The sequence below is a fragment of the Malus sylvestris genome, chromosome 12 (genome assembly GCF_916048215.2).
Source record: "Malus sylvestris chromosome 12, drMalSylv7.2, whole genome shotgun sequence".
NCBI classification, from domain to species: domain Eukaryota; kingdom Viridiplantae; phylum Streptophyta; class Magnoliopsida; order Rosales; family Rosaceae; genus Malus; species Malus sylvestris.
This window is the reverse complement of record NC_062271.1, coordinates 29,026,925-29,042,988: the sequence shown is the minus strand read 5'-3', so window position 1 is coordinate 29,042,988 and position 16,064 is coordinate 29,026,925. Positions and strand designations below refer to the sequence as shown.

General features: G+C 38.3%; 4 protein-coding genes across 5 annotated transcripts; 3 read left to right on the top strand and 1 right to left on the bottom strand.

Moving 5' to 3' along the window:
- Positions 1-4,297: 4,297 nt before the first annotated feature.
- On the top strand, positions 4,298-8,349 carry LOC126593342 (mevalonate kinase). The gene is made up of 5 exons (XM_050259384.1): positions 4,298-4,809; positions 5,644-5,887; positions 5,986-6,239; positions 6,972-7,385; positions 7,981-8,349. Exons 1-5 carry the CDS (start codon positions 4,677-4,679, stop codon positions 8,097-8,099), a joined length of 1,164 nt encoding a protein of 387 aa, XP_050115341.1. The 5' UTR covers positions 4,298-4,676; the 3' UTR covers positions 8,100-8,349.
- A 222-nt stretch (positions 8,350-8,571) lies between these two features.
- On the bottom strand, positions 8,572-10,469 carry LOC126593343 (NADPH-dependent aldehyde reductase 1, chloroplastic-like). Of its 2 annotated transcripts, XR_007612916.1 has the most exons (5): positions 10,172-10,469; positions 9,507-9,883; positions 9,000-9,358; positions 8,781-8,898; positions 8,572-8,731 (listed from the first exon to the last, which is right to left on the bottom strand). XR_007612916.1 is itself a non-coding variant. In XM_050259385.1 (4 exons), exons 1-4 carry the CDS (start codon positions 10,445-10,447, stop codon positions 8,876-8,878), a joined length of 1,035 nt encoding a protein of 344 aa, XP_050115342.1. In that variant the 5' UTR covers positions 10,448-10,469; the 3' UTR covers positions 8,572-8,875. The 2 variants fall into 2 exon arrangements, 1 of the variants encoding a protein (XP_050115342.1); XM_050259385.1 differs by having other exon boundaries at positions 8,572-8,898.
- Positions 10,470-11,493: 1,024 nt separating this feature from the next.
- Positions 11,494-13,450, top strand: LOC126593803 (uncharacterized GPI-anchored protein At5g19250-like). The gene is made up of 2 exons (XM_050259916.1): positions 11,494-12,205; positions 12,802-13,450. Exons 1-2 carry the CDS (start codon positions 12,115-12,117, stop codon positions 13,314-13,316), a joined length of 606 nt encoding a protein of 201 aa, XP_050115873.1. The 5' UTR covers positions 11,494-12,114; the 3' UTR covers positions 13,317-13,450.
- A 746-nt stretch (positions 13,451-14,196) lies between these two features.
- On the top strand, positions 14,197-15,032 carry LOC126592496 (uncharacterized GPI-anchored protein At3g06035-like). The gene is made up of 2 exons (XM_050258183.1): positions 14,197-14,324; positions 14,428-15,032. The coding sequence occupies exons 1-2, from the start codon at positions 14,243-14,245 to the stop codon at positions 14,925-14,927; spliced, it is 582 nt and encodes a 193-aa protein (XP_050114140.1). The 5' UTR covers positions 14,197-14,242; the 3' UTR covers positions 14,928-15,032.
- The last annotated feature ends 1,032 nt before the right edge of the window (positions 15,033-16,064 follow it).

The following is a 16,064-nucleotide window of genomic DNA, read 5'->3' as shown; positions in this document are numbered from 1 at the left end:
TACTTGGATAGTATAATTAGTAATTTGGTTATGTAGTATTGGGTCGTGTTAACTAATCCACAATCTAAATTACAATACAAATAAAAAAATAAACCAAAATTATAAGTGAAAAGGAAGTGGTCTGAGTAGAAATGCGAGTTGTGTGGTGTGGACCTTGTGGGTGTTTTACTTCGAAAGTATCGAAGAATGTACATGTGATGTTGAGTGGAGAAGGATTTTCATGCAATAAATTAAGGAAAACTAATGAAAAGGATTTGAAAATTTGAGTTTTAATGATAAGAACAAAATAAAGGGTAAAGTGAATAGTACCAGGTTTGACTTTTTAGTGTAAAAATGTGGTTTTTCATTAAAGTGAACAGTACTGTGGGGTTTTCGTTAAAACTCCCTAAAGATTAACTATGCAGATATTTTATTTCAATCATGCACTATTTTATATAAAATTTGACATCTATAACAATGAGTGATTGATTTATAAATCCGCATTCCCGTTGTAGGTTAGTAATTTGATTTGTCGGATGAGAAATATTAAGGAGATTCTGTTAAAAGTGGATTATGATTCTAGCTGGATTATCTTTGGGGGGGATTCGGATGATCAATCAATTGTGTTCGTTCATCGTATATCGTACGGTCATAAATCATTTTACATTTTTTTATCTAAAATTTTATGAACAATACCCAATAAAAACTGACCACACGATGTATACTAAACAAACATGATAGATTGAGCATCTAGATCCCCACAAAGAGGATCCGGAAAGGATCCTCATCCTTCAAAAGTGAGACTATCCGTCACCTCATTTCTTTGGCACAATTTCCGTGCCAATATTATAAAATATTGTACTAAAAATTGGCATAGAGTTCACAAACGGAATAAGATCCTCCCCAGATCCTCCTTGTGGGGATCCGAATGATCAATTAATCGTGTCCGTTCATCGTATATCGTGCAGTTAGAAATATTTTGAATTTTTTAATTAAAATTAAATATAAATAATACTTAATAAAAAATAATCACACGATATATAATAAATAGATACGATTTATTGATTTCCGGATCCCCACAAAAAGGATCCTCGTCCTTCACGAACAATCTCACTTTTGTCTGAAAGCCATAGTCAACGATGAAGGTAGGGTAAGGTAAAGAAGAGTGGGCGCTGCTTCCCCATTGGCGGTCTCTACTGACAACTGTGTTGTCGTGTGAGCGGCGTAGTTTCCAACCAAAACCCAAGCGCCCTACTTATACTCGTGCAAAGCACGCGGTGCAGTCTCAGAAGCTGGCTCCTGTACTCGTCGATCAATCAAAATCCATCTACGGCTGGTTTAATATTTATGTTTGGTGCACAAAAATGGATATGGATTGAAATATATAAGTTAACCCTGCTCTAGTCTCATTATTTACGTTGTTGTGATATACTAATCTTGATAGATGGTAAACTAAGAAGATTTATTCCAAACTCAGGGTCCGAGACTCCTTATTTGGCCATCAGGATTACATTGGAATGGATAATTTTCAAGGTATGTTGGAGAAAGAGATGAGAAAATTATTCATTTCAATCTGAGACTCCTCATTCTTTAAAATTTCGGGCTAAAAATTTAACATAGAAGGATTGTAGCAGAAAAATTGTTTCTGGATTAAAAATTTTAGGTTTTAACCTAAGCGTTGGAGCTTAGAAAGCATTGCAACTTCATTTTTCAACCTAAAGCGTTTTTTATAATCTGAAAGCGTTGTTAATTATTTAAAAAAAAACTTCCAAACATAATCCCAATTCAATCTTTTAACAACCCTTTTCAATACTAAAAAGACTTATTCCGAACTCAAGATCCGAGACTCCTTATTTAGCCTTCAAGATTAAATTGGAATGGATAATATTCAAGGTATGTTGGAGAAAGAGATGAGAAAATTATTTATTTCAATCCAAGGTTCCTCATTTTTTTAATAATATCGGGCTAAAAATGGTTAGAGCAGAAAAACTACTTCTGAATTAAAAAATATAGGTTTTAACCTAAGGATTGGAGATAGTCTTAGACCAACTCCAACCCATAACCTAAAACCTATCATTTCCCTTATATTCCCCCCCCCCCCAATCCATTCCAACCCTAGTTCTAATTTGAAGTTAGAACCTAAAAAAAAAAACAATCAGATTCCACCCAGGTTTTAGCCTAGAAAATGGTGTGGGCCCCACCAACAAGAGTGAAACTCAGCGCTTGAACACCAGACAAAGGGTTGCGACGCCCGCACCCGAGCGACGCGGCAAAGGGACAAGCCGGCATGGCCCCACCCACGTGGGCATGTCAGCCTCTTGTCATATTCCAACGGCCAGTTTTTAAGCAACAGCTGAGATCAATTGGTCATTGGTTGATCCAACGGCTTACATTCAATTTTTATTATATATTTATCTATTTATTGAATCCAACGACTGAGATCAAATATAATCAAATCTAACGGAAAAAAAAAGATCTAACGGCCCAAATTTAAATCCAATGGCTAAAATAATTAAAAAAACATTATTTAACACAAAATTCACCCAAAAACTTTATAAATACCTATGTATTTGTTCAAACATCCACACACTCACTTTTCTCCTACAATTCTTCCAATTTTTCTTTCTACCATTTCTTTCCATTTCCAAATTTTTCAGGATGGCAAAAGAGCATATTAGAGGTCGTAATTGGACATTTGAGGAAGATGTTGCTTTATGCTTTGCATAAGTTTCTATTAGCAAAGATGATGTTGTTGGCACGAATCAAAATAAAAAGGTTTTGTGGGGTAAAATTGTTGATAAGTTCAATAAAAGCTCCAAAGCCGGGCGAAGGGAAGGTGGTGGTGTTTACAATCAGTGGAAGGTTATCAACAAAGCGTGCACTTTATAGAAAGGAAGCTTGGGGAGAATTGTGGTTGACATGACTAGTGGAAGAAGCGCCGTAGAAGTTGTGAGTTTCTTTGTTGATATTTTATTTGTCATGTACACAATATTATTTTTCAACTAATTGTTTTTATGTATTTCTTGCATAGGGTGACAAAGCAATGACAATTTACAAGACAAGAACTACACCAAAAAATTAAGCTTTTAAGTTGCATTATGCTTAGAACGTCCTCAAGGATTGTCTGAGGTGGGGAACCGATGCAGACCAATAGCAGTACTCTCCGCAGGTCGACAATATTCGTCAATTGAGTCTGTAGAGCACTTATTAGCTAGCATCCAAAATGTAGATGTGAGCTTCTGACGAGGTGATAGACTTCGTCGGCCTACGGGATTTATCTTCCTTGCAAAGTAGTGGTCCTCATGGACAACTGCGTTCAAGATGCTTTCAAAAAACTCTCTCCTCATCCGATACCTCCTCCGAAAATTATGAGGAAGATATCTTGGACATTCGATGAAATAATCCTTCATCATCCGGTCATGACATTCTTCTGTATCACGCTGCACAAATGAACATCCCGTGACAGAACCATGATAGTTAGATTTGGCATGGTGCTCATATTGCATAAGCGAGTTTGCAAATTCAACTTCTTCGCTGTTCATTTTTGCATTCGTAGTTGCAAGGCTTGCTTGGTATTGTGCCATATGCATTGCCAAGCTACGCCTTTTTCTAACACTCATTGATGAGATATTGATGATTTTGAGGAGGAGAAAAACACTTTGAAAGTTGGAAGATTGGTGAATATGTTGTGTGATGATTAGATATTCACCCCATGCTTATATAGAGGATGAATGAAGGTTTGCGTTTCATGTGTGTAGGTTTGTGTTTCATGCGTTTCATGTGTTTTGTATGTATTTGGTATGTGTTTCGTGTGTGTCATGTGTTTTACATGTTTGGTGTGTTATACATCTTTATCATGTGTTTTGTATGTGCTTCATATGTGTTCTGTGTGTATTGTTTGTTTCATATATTTTGTGTTTATACATCTCTATCTTGATTTTCATATTCTTCCATAGTGTTTCATGAGTTTAATATATCAATTTAGTGATTTTTCAATATTTATCAGAATTTAAATATTTTTAGGTTAAAATGTTCATAAAATTAATTTAGGATAGTCTACATAATTTTACGCTAAAAGAATTAAAGCACAAAAACTGTTTCTGGATTGAAATCTAGATTTTCTGGACTAAAAATATTAAGTTTTAGGCTAAAGGTTATAGATTGTCTTAGAAAGCATTGCAACTATATTTTTCAACCTCAAAACCACTTTTTAATTTTTTTTTTGCCGACACTATCAAAAGTGTTTTTGATAAATCTAAAAACCTTGTTAATTATTTAAAGAAAAACTTCCAAACAGACTCCCGATTCAATCTTTTCAACAACCCTTTTCACTACTGGGCACCAACCACCGAGTAATTGGCCTCGAGCGGAAATGATCCCCGCACCATGATCCCCGCAGATGATCCACGCGCCGCCACCGGCATGGAGTCAAAGAAACATGAAAAACAAGAAGCCAAATAAACGAATCAGAAGGCCAACTGTGGTTGGCAGCAGCCCAATTACGACTTTCCCACATTAAATGGCTGTATAAATTATTCCCACATTTAACAGATTAAGTCACCGAGTTCCAAGTTCCGAACTTCCAACCACCACACTCAGAGACTCTCTGGGGTTCTCAATATTGGCACCAAAATATTTGGTCGCCCCGATTGGAATCATTCAGCTAATTCCAGCAATTACGAAAAAAAGGAAAGAAAATGGAAGTGAAAGCAAGAGCTCCTGGAAAAATCATACTCTCGGGTGAACATGCTGTCGTTCATGGATCAACGGCGGTGGCGTCGTCCATTGACCTCTACACCTACGTCTCTCTTCGCTTTCCCACTCCCTCTGGTACTCTCCCTCTCTCTCTAATCTCTAATCTTTACTGGGTTTCTTTTCATCTGTCAATTTATGTGATTTATTCTTTGATGTGGCATTTGGTGCGTTTGATTTGGGATGTTATTTGGAAGATGTTGTATTTGAGTTGGATTCGTGGGTTTTGCTTAGGAGATCATTTTTGGGTTGTCAATGGTTTGCCAATGCAAAAGTTTTCATCTTTTTTATGGTTGGATTCATGGTTTTGCTTAAGCTTTCAGGGTTTGTAAGATAAGAATTCAGCTTTTGGGTTGCCTGAAATCAGGGTTTATAGAAACCCTTTTCAGATTCTGGGAACTTCCATTGGGTGAGATGATAGTGTTTCTGAAACTTCTGTTCTGTTTAGGTTTCATGGGTTTTGATTCAACTTTGTGACTGTAGTACCAAGGCGCAAAGTTTGTATCTTTTTTCTGAGCTAAACTTAAATTTGGTTGTTTTGTTGCTTGAAACTGTGGTTGAAAGAAACCCTTTCGAGATATGTGAAAATCTGTTTTGTGGATGAATCTGAATGGTTACACCTGTAGGTTTTAAGTTATGTTCAGAAATCTATTCAGCAACTGGATTACTTGATATCAGGATTTTAAAGAAACCCTTTTTAGATCCTGGAATCTGTTTTCGGACGACCCTGACTATTGGCCTAGTTGAATTTATATGGGTTATATTAGAAATCTGACTATTTTCAGGGTCTTAATTTCGAGAATGAGAACATGTAAACGTTTCTGATATGAACATAGTATAAAGTTCATATGTTCAAGTCCAGGTTAATTCTATATGAATCTCTCACTGACCGTCTTTTGCTATTATTCATAGATAATGATGATGCACTAAGGCTCCAGCTCAAGGATATTGGATTAGAGTTTTCATGGCCTATTGGTAGGATAAAAGAAGTCCTATCAGAATTAGATATTCCCAACTCATCAGTTCCAACCTCATGTTCAACGGAGTCGATTAAATCACTTGCTGCTTTGGTTGATGAACTGAACATTCCAGAGGCAAAAATTGGACTTGGTGCTGGAGTGGTGGCTTTTCTTTGGCTATATGCATCTATCCAAGGGTACTCGACTGTTGTTTGTTTGAATAATCGACTACTTGCAGTTTTTGTCGATTTATTCTTATTTTCTCATTCTCTGATCTCTTCTCTTTATGGCTCAGATTTAAGCCTGCTACTGTTGTTATCACTTCAGAACTTCCGTTGGGCTCAGGCCTGGGATCATCTGCTGCATTATGCGTTGCACTCTCGGGTGCTCTTCTTTCTTTCTCAGATTGTGTAAGTCTGGATTTGGGCCACAAAGAGTGGACTACTTTTGGGGAAAGTGAACTTGAATTGCTGAACAAATGGGCTTTTGAAGGTGAGAAGATCATCCATGGAAAGCCGTCTGGAATTGACAATACAGTTAGCACATACGGTATGTTATTTTGTGTCCTGTGCCCAACTCATTATCTTCCTTCATCAATATCTCATTTCTTCTTCTTTTGATTTCTTGCCTTGAATCTTCTAGTTATAAAGTTCTTGGAATCAGTTAGATAAATAGTTTGTCTGGATTAGTACGAAAAGTGTTATGATGTCAAACAGCTACTGGTGAAAGGGAAAATTTTCAATTTACTCGGAAGCTACATTTTTTCTTTCATGAAGAGATTCATTCATCTCTATGCATCTACTTCATTGGTGCTTACTAGTACCCCAAAAATAGTCGTACCAGATCCACATTGTATCTTGAAGTTGCGCTTAGGACTTTTCTTCGCTAAGATAGGAACTCTCTTGGGGTTGATTTGCTTAATCCATTATTTTCTTCTGCCACCTCTTTTATTCTTTTGCAATCCAAGCCTACTGTTGGTTCCATCATCATGTTGTGATTCAGTGAGGAACTGTTCATACTGGCTCATCGTGATTAATCTAGAAACTACTGTTTTTGAATCACCAAAAATTGGGCATTCGGATCTGATATCGCAGTAATTACGAGGTATTCAAATATGCGTAATGGTATCTGGTTTTAGACATAGCTCTCCACATCATCTTTTGGCATATTTGTTGGAGTTCAAACGTTAGAGCTATGGAGTATTGTAGTTTCTTTATCTTGTTTGATGCAATGGATTTACTGCTTTTGACGATATCTTTATACAAATCTCTCGTGCAACAGGCAATATGATCAAATTCAGATCAGGTAGTCTGACTCGCATCAAATCGAACATGACACTCAAAATGCTTATTACCAACACAAAAGTTGGGAGGAACACGAAGGCCTTAGTCGCTGGTGTTTCGGAGAGAACTTTAAGGCATCCGGAGGCCATGGCTTCTGTGTTTAATGCAGTCGATTCTATCAGCACGGAAGTGGCTAGCATCATCCAATCGCCCGCCCCCGATGATCTCTCCATTACTGAGAAGGAAGCGAAAATAGAAGAGTTAATGGAAATGAATCAAGGTTTGCTCCAATGTATGGGGGTCAGCCATGCTTCAATTGAAACCGTTCTTCAAACAACGCTGAAATACAAGTTAGCTTCCAAGTTGACCGGAGCTGGGGGCGGAGGTTGTGTTCTCACACTACTGCCAACCTGTATCCTTTTCATGATTCCCTTTATTTTTGGTTCTTTAGTACATTATCTCATGTCTTCTCATTTTCCTTCTCTAATAGTGGAGAACAATGAACTGATAGTTAGCTGCACACAAACACGGTTTAGGGTCTGTTTAGAATTGCTTATAAGGATTCAACGTAACCAAGGAGGGCCGGATGTCGACTACCTGACGCCCTCCCCCTCCTTCTTTATCCAGGCTTGGGACCGGCAATGTAAGATAAACTTACACATAGAAGGGATAAAATTGCTTTCTGACAACTAAAAGCACTTCTAATTAAAACTTAAGAGTGCTTCTGAGTTGTAAGAGTGCTTTATGGAGAAGCACTTGCTATGTGCTTCTTCAAGAACCTCTTCCAAGTGCATTTCCAGGAAATACTTGGATTTTCAATAAAGTTTTCTACATGTTTATAATAAAAGCATTTATATCAAAAGTATTTTCGAACATAAGTGCTTCCCACATAAGCAGTCTCAAACGAGTTCGTAGTGTCACTTTATTCTCTGTTTAGCGTTCACCTAGTTCTGTTGGTGCTTATTTCCCAATACCTTGCACGATGTTTCCTTGACCACATGAATCAGTGCTATCAGGAACTGTTGTTGATAAAGTAACTGCTGAACTGGAGTCTTGTGGATTCCATTGTTTGACGGCCGCCATTGGTGGAAACGGAGTCGAAATTCGCTTCGGCGGTTCGTTGTAACCTTCCCTCCGAAGTGCCGAGAATAAGATCTTAAACCTCCATTGCTGACTGGTAGGACTCGAGCTCTATCTGCTGTCTGTAAATTATTTTCTTGTATTCTGAATTTTAATCCGAGAAATTTTCGTCTTCCAAATTTTTGGCGAAAATAATTGAAAAATGGCAATCTGTGCTAGTTCTTGTAACTTCTCGTCACTCGCAGATTTCTTGTGGCGTAAACAAGATTGTTGCTATGGGATTATTTTTATGTTAATCCTCTTAAATCACAGCTTAGAACTGTTTGAACATTGCAAACACACAGCATGTTAACAGGATAATTTAGGATAATAATCTATCTTGTAAACGATTGCAAATCCTCGTGACTGTTGGGCTGAATGGGCTGAATTCTACCATGTAACTGGTTGTATATGGAAGTCATGCTCCGGAGAGTTTGAAACATTAAACGTGGAATTTGAGAATCCAACCCATTCTGCTGCTATTCTACCTTGTAACGGGTTGTATATCGGTGATGTGGGATTGTTAAGAATCGCTCCAACTCAACCCAACTCATCATAAAAAGGTACAGAATTTGTTCCAAGCTTTATTAGCAAATAGACATGCTCATTTGTTTATGTACTTCACACAACATTGGACATCTGAAACTCTTAAAAGTGCTCTTCCTCAGCTGTTACATACAGCAGACACACACAAACCATTTCATGACTCAAAACACACACGCGCACACGCACACGCACACACACACAAAAACACCAGCCAAAGGACTCCTCCGCAAAACCCCATCAAGCATTTACAACAGTTCCACCTGCAAAATTCCACAGATCGTTAAAAAAAACCCAGTTCTCGTACATAAAAACGTAGCATAAACGCCACCCAAACTGCATTAGATTAGTAAGAAATCGTTACCATTAGGATGGAGGACTTGGCCGGTGTAGTAAGAAGAGAAGGCATTGGAAGCGAGGAAGACGTAACTTGGTCCGACCTCACATGGCTGCCCGGCTCGCTGCATTGGCACTTGGTTGCCGAATTGCGAAACCTCCTCCTCATCGAAAGATGCCGGAATCAATGGGGTCCATATTGGTCCCGGAGCTACACCGTTGACTCGGATGCCTCGGTTTACCAACTGCAATGCAAGTCCTCTTATGAATGCCACAATGGCCCCCTTGGTGGAAGTATAATCAAGCAGCTTGGCGTTTCCTTTGTATGCATTGACTGATGTCGTGCAGATTATGGAGCTTCCTTCTTTCATGTGCTTCAACGCATGCCTTAAGTTCACAATTTCACATCATCATCAAAACTAAAAGCTTTTTAGAGAATAAACTTCTGAGTACACGTGTTATAATATGCTTATGATTGCACGAAGGTGGATTAGATATCGTTTGGTAACAATTTCGGTTATTTTCTTTAAATTACCTGGTCGTGAAGAAGTAAGAAAATATGTTGGTTCTAAAGACCCTCTCCAAACGGGGCTCATCAATCTCTTCCACGGAGCTTGCTTTGTACTGCTCAGCCGCATTGTTAACCAAAATATCAATGCGGCCGTATGCATCTGCGACTTTCTCAACAACATTCTTGCAATTTTCATCGTATCCGAGATCAGCTGCAAGGGCCATGGGTTCCTTGGCGTCAGAAGTCTTGGCCTGTTTGATCATTTGGATTGTGTCTTGTGCGTCCTTGTCCTCTTGTTCCTTTATATATGTGAAGGCCACGGTTGCACCCTCTTGAGCAAAGAGATGGCACACGGATCTCCCTATCCCAGAGTCCCCACCCGTCACTAGCGCTACTTTCCCCTGCAACACTTGAAACATAAGTATACATACATACATACACACACACACATATATATATATCACTTACACAAGAAAAACTTATATCCTACACAAGATATCACTGTGACGGTAGCCAACTGCTAAGTGTAAATCAATCACGCACTTGCATGCTTTATAACTTTCTCACTTAAAAATTTTCCTACTTCACTTGCAATACCACCACACTGTCATCATGGATCAATTGAAAACTAATGAACTTTTATTGGATCACATGGAAACTTAGTGAAATTTTATTGTAAGATGTAATACTTGGAGCTTGTTGGAGGGTTGGTAATCAGGGTTGGTGAACTGAGGGGTGGGATCCATGGCATGTTCTTTGCCAGGCTGAGCTCCTTGTTTCTGAGGAGGGAACTGCTGCTTTCCACCAGAAGCCATTGTTCTTCTCAAAACTCTCAGAGAATTACTCTTCAAAGAAGTTGCTGGACAGTAACTTTGGATGTAGGGTTTGGGAAGGCACAAATAAAATGCTGGTGAAGATCTGCTTGTTAGGGTTCTTGCTGAGGATGAAGCTAAACGGGAAAGCATATATGCAATGGTTGTATAAGAATTTGACAAGGAGGTTAAATAGGAGATTTGAGTTGACACGTGGGGGAGTACGTGGCAGGGAAGGTGTCTGTACGTGTCCTGACAGTCGCATGCAGCGAACATCTGTTGAAGCGGACAGTAGTGTTGACATGGCCCTGCCTGAAATTAAGGAGAAATTTTTTAATGTGCCCGGCATGTTATTATACAATTGGAGGTAGAGGTGGATTCACCTTAGAACAAAGTGGGTGACATGTCCCCTAAAACGGAGAAATTCTCTATGAAAGACCTCTTTTAAAATCTGAGATGCCTTTAGAAGTTGCTCATGCTGCTCTTTTAAAATATGAGATGCTTTGAGAAGTTGCCTATGACAAATAGCCTTTGTAGGCATTGGGTAGGGTAGCTGCTAGCCTTATGACTTTGTAAGCTTTGCTATAGACATGTTTCAATAGGCGCACTTAATATATGTTGGCATCTGACTTCATGCCCACTTAATATCTATTGACATCAGTCGACATGCTCGTTCGAAAATTGTTGGCATCTATTGACAGGCTGCAATATGACTTTGATAAATAACTTTAACATACCAAAGTTGGACGAAATGCTGATTTTCATGCCATACCGTCCAAAAATTTTTTGTGACTCCTTATATTTTATGAATCCGCCACTATTTGGAGGGGACATTCTTTTCAAGTGTCTATCGGATTGTACCATAACGTAATCCCTTTTATTTCGAGCGTAAAATCTCTCGAAATCAAGAGTCGTTTACGTACTTCAAGTTTTCATATGTCATATTAGGGTTCTATGAGCTCGAATATCACAAAGTTTACTAGAAAAGAACTCTCTAGTACGTCCAAAGTAATATATATGCTTTGATATGTTTAGATGTTTTCTCGTATCCGGAGTACTACTATATGAAATTGTAGTCGTTAAGTTTTTGTTCAAGATATAATGATCTAATTGTTAAAAATCCAAATGTATAAAATACATCAAAACATAGCATAATTTTTGTATGTTTCATTGTCTTAATAGGTTTGTTGACAGGCCATGCCTGAAGATATTCGAGAGGATTTTCTGAAAGTGATAGGTAGAGAAGCACTATTTGGCTCATCGTATGTGGGGATTATCTCTATGCACTCATGTTTAACAGCCATAATTAACCCCTCCGAGAGTAAGAAGCTCATCGTACGTGGACATTATCTTTATGCACTCATGTTTAACTGCCATAATTAACCCCTCCGAGAGTAAGAAGCTAAGTACTTATAAAAAGTATTAGCTAAGATGATGTCAGATAAAAACAAAAGATGATGTGCATCCCGAATAGAAGTTGAAATTGTCGGCATATTTGATCCGTAAGAGAGCCGTTGAAAAAGGGTCTCGAGCCATGCTTTGCATGTAGTACACGTGCAAGGGCGACAGGCCAAGCAACCGATACATGTCAATTAGGCACCAAGTTTAGCATTGTGTAATCGATCAATACTCGAACACCTGGAAAATTGCCTTAAAGAACAAATATGTGAGGCTTTAGCAACTCATTTAACAATCTCTCAACTCTTTCCCTTATCTCTCTCTCTCTCTCTCTCTCTCTCTCTCTCTCTCTGGTGCGTTCCAATCTACAAACCTTATTTAACTTCCAGAAAAGGCATTCAACCGTAGCATTAATTGAAACTATGGCCTCCCTGACCAAACTTAGCTTCTTCTTCTTCTTCTTTGTGATTGCACATGCCTTTGTCTTGCTTTCTCCATTGGTGCAGAGTTCTGGTATGCTCTCTCTCTCATCTGTGTTCTTTTGCATGCAGACATGTTAGGCATAGCATTACTATAAACAGGGTCCCTAGTTTGTCTAATTTAAGATATATATGAAAGCAATTTTTGTTCTTGGTATGAATGCAATTTTTCAGTTTCTTGGTTACTCGCAATTAACCAAGGTTGAGGTGTGTTTTTCTTTTTCTCCTTGCATTTGATTACTTGCTATTTTCTAGTACAACTGATGAACTTATTCTGTCAAGATTGTTATAAAAAAGTATTAATGTTGTTGTGTCACGGACTATGTGAGTATATCGAGTCCAAATTATATATGCACCGATATTATCCCAGCTTAATCACTCAGACCTAGGTGTATTAGAAAATAGCAACAAATTAATATAAATTATTAACAATTAATAACCTAATTCTGATAAAAATCCAAGACTAGGCGTTAGATTGTGAATCTATGATTCACATATATCCTTGATGGCATGCATGCATGTTTAGCAATTAAGTTAGTGATAGGACCATGGTTGTAGCATTTGGTATTATTTTAGAATTTCAGTGGCTAATTAACCATTTTCAAACTTACCATACCTATTTGCCTGCAGATAAGGATGAGGATAGCCTTCTCCAAGGCATAAACAGTTACAGAACCTCACTAAACCTGCCGGCCCTCGTCAAGAACGGTAACGCAGGTTGCCTAGCAGATGAAATTGCTGATGACATGGAAGACCAGCCTTGCAGCAGCCCCACCAATGGAGCCAACATTCTGGCAACCTCGCAGACTCCGCTCGCCAATCTTCCCAAGCACTTGGGAAAATGCAAAATCGATGCCAACAGCGCATCAGATGGAGTTATTCTCCCTGTTTGTGTGCCTAAGTTGGTCCCAACTCTGGTACTTACCAATTACACTCACCAACCGCAATTCGCAAAGTATCTGAACGATACGAAGTTCACTGGAGTTGGACTTGGATCCGAGGATGATTGGATGGTGGTGGTTTTGGCCTCAAATACCCCAACTGGAAGCCTTGCTAATGCAGCAAGCTCTTTAGTTTCAGCCGTTGGTTTTGGTCATTTCTTGGTCTCCATTTTGGTAGGGTTGTGTGTTATTTTGGTCAGCTGAATCGGTAGTTGAAAGTTTTTACTGCCCCCTCTCTCTGTTGTTATGTTGTACCAAAATATGTGACTTTTGTAGTTGTTAACTAGGGATTTCGATTGTATGTAATGCATGAACTAATGAACTTTATGTTTTCATTTCATGCAATGTTATTTGCATTACATATGTTATGCAATTGAGCCTTCTTTGTAGTTGATGGCTGATCCAGGGTCTTAGTTCTTTTGACCTGCCCTTTGACCTGCCTTGTGGGTTAAGAGAGTAAGGGCTACTATTGTAGTTTGATGATCAAGCAGCCTCAAGCAGCCTTTTATGTGTAGTTCGATTCACTTAATTTATTACCATCCTTTCATTTAAAACAATAATTTACCAAATGTAGAGTATCCTTGTAGCTTTGTACTTTGTGGTTTTCATATTGAAAAGTTAAGAAACTTTGCAAGGGTTTATAAGGATTTCGGCACCCCATTGAATAATATGTGTTAGCACGCGTGCTCCACGTTACCAGTATACAATTACTACCTCACATTAGAAAGTTAATTTAGGAACATTGAAAAAGAATCGGGTCACTCTGTTCGAATGGATCCCTCAAACCTTTTTCATCTCAGGTAAAAACCACTTTCATCTCATGTCGGGTAAAAAAGAAATAGAAGTTAACCAGAACGTTCATTGTACTGTATAAGATTTGTCAACCAGAATTCTCTAGCAAAGAATTTAATGAACCAAAAGGAAAAGAGAACTGGAGAAACATCTCTATCCACTTTTCCAATTTAATGAGAATAAGAATACCTTGGCAGCCAAGGAACCTTACAAAAAAGTAAATGAGGAAACCCTAAAAGAATATCTGAACCCACAAGCCATCTTTTTATTCCTTCCCCCGGTGTATATTTTTATGCACCCTCTTCTTGTCACACAGCCATCGTCCTAGCACTAAAACAATGGCCTCCTCCAAACTAAGCTACTTTCTCTTTGTTCTTGTTCTTGGCTTACTCTTCCTTTCTCATCCAGTATTTTCGAACGGTACGTACACTATCATCTTTCTCGCGTCTCAAAACTTCCGCTATATTTTCGTCTTAATTCGTTCGAGTGTAATCATTTCTCTAACATGTTATTTTCTTGGCAGATGAAGAAGACGATCTTTTCCAAGGCCTCAACAGCTTCAGGAAATCCGCAAACCTGCCGGAATTTAAGAAGAACGACAATGCAGCTTGTCTAGCTGATGAACTCGCCGACGAGCTAGAAGACCAACCGTGTTCTAGCGCACACTACATCATCGAGCCAGGCAACTTACCCAGGTTCCCAAGCTTCGAGAAGCTCGTAAAAAAGTGCCATATCGACATCAACACGACAACAGCCGCCATCATTTGGCCTGTTTGCGTGCCGGATTTGGACGAGGATCTTGTGCTCAACAACTACACTCACTCCCATTCCTCAAAATATCTGAATGATTCCAAGTATTCAGGAGTTGGGATTGGTTCTGAGGATGATTGGATCGTTGCTGTGTTGACCACTGACGCGGAAAGTGGAAGCTTTTCTGGAGGCGCTGCTACTTTGGGTGCAATCGGCATGTTTCAATACATGGCGGCTGTTTTGTTGGGGTTGTTCTTGGTTTTAATGTGCTGAATTGGTATTCTATTTTCTATTTTATTGTGTTGGAAAAAGTAATGTGATTATTTTTTCCCTTTGATCTTTACACATAATATCTTAATAATAATGTGCTACACCTCCTCTCTTGTTTTCCTTTAAATGAATAACTAGTGGCTTCGTCAAGATATTTTATCTTTTCAGGAACCGAAAATGCTTACAAAGGCATTTCAGCCACCTCCCATCTATCATCGTATAATTCACGAGCGTCATGAATCTAATCCACGACGTGCCATGTGCAACAACTCCTCTTTATCTCGTTTAAATTATTTGTTGGTGCCATTTATTAACGCAAAGCTTGATCTTATACTTGTTATTCTATTGAGACAAAGTTATTTTTTTATTTGTCTTTAAAGTTTCTATAATTTTACAAGACTGGTGTTCCATTCTCAACCACTGTAATTTACCATTCTATGCATGCCTTGTGATAGTTTCAATTTCTCAATTAAATATGATTTTTGTCATCCTTAAATAAAGTCTGATATTAAAGAGAATGAATATATGGTAGTGCAAAAACTATCCATGCCCAAACATTTCAGAAACTATAACTGCGTAATAAAAATTAGTGACGACGCCGACGGAGTAGAGACAGAAAAATAGAGCAATGATGAGTTTTTGGTGTGGTGGTAAGTGGGTTACGTGGGGTAAGATTCTATTCTCTCGTAATCTTTAATTCTTCTATTTTTATTTTTATTTGAACGGTTACAATTACGTCACATTAATATTTTATGTTGACTTCTTTACAGAAAGACAATGAGGAAAGTGTAAGAGAAGAGAAGAAAAGAGGAGATTAAGAGGGAAATAATCATACTTTAGCTTCGGGAAGGTGGGTTCGCTGGGATTAGAGAAGGGTGATCGTTGTGGGATGGATGGGTTCAGTGTTTAAATTTTTTTTGATACGGTCGATATTTTCGTGAATCCAAAAAATCAAGTAAGATATGGAAATGGGGTGAAGTCTAAACTTTACCTCATATTGGAAAAACTCTTAAGTTTAAATTAAAATCTACAGATATCGTCGATATTTCTTACACATGTTTGACAAATCCTAAAGTTTCAGTTTAAAGTTTCATCATTTCCATTGAAAGCAACCGATATCAATAACAACGATATTCGATA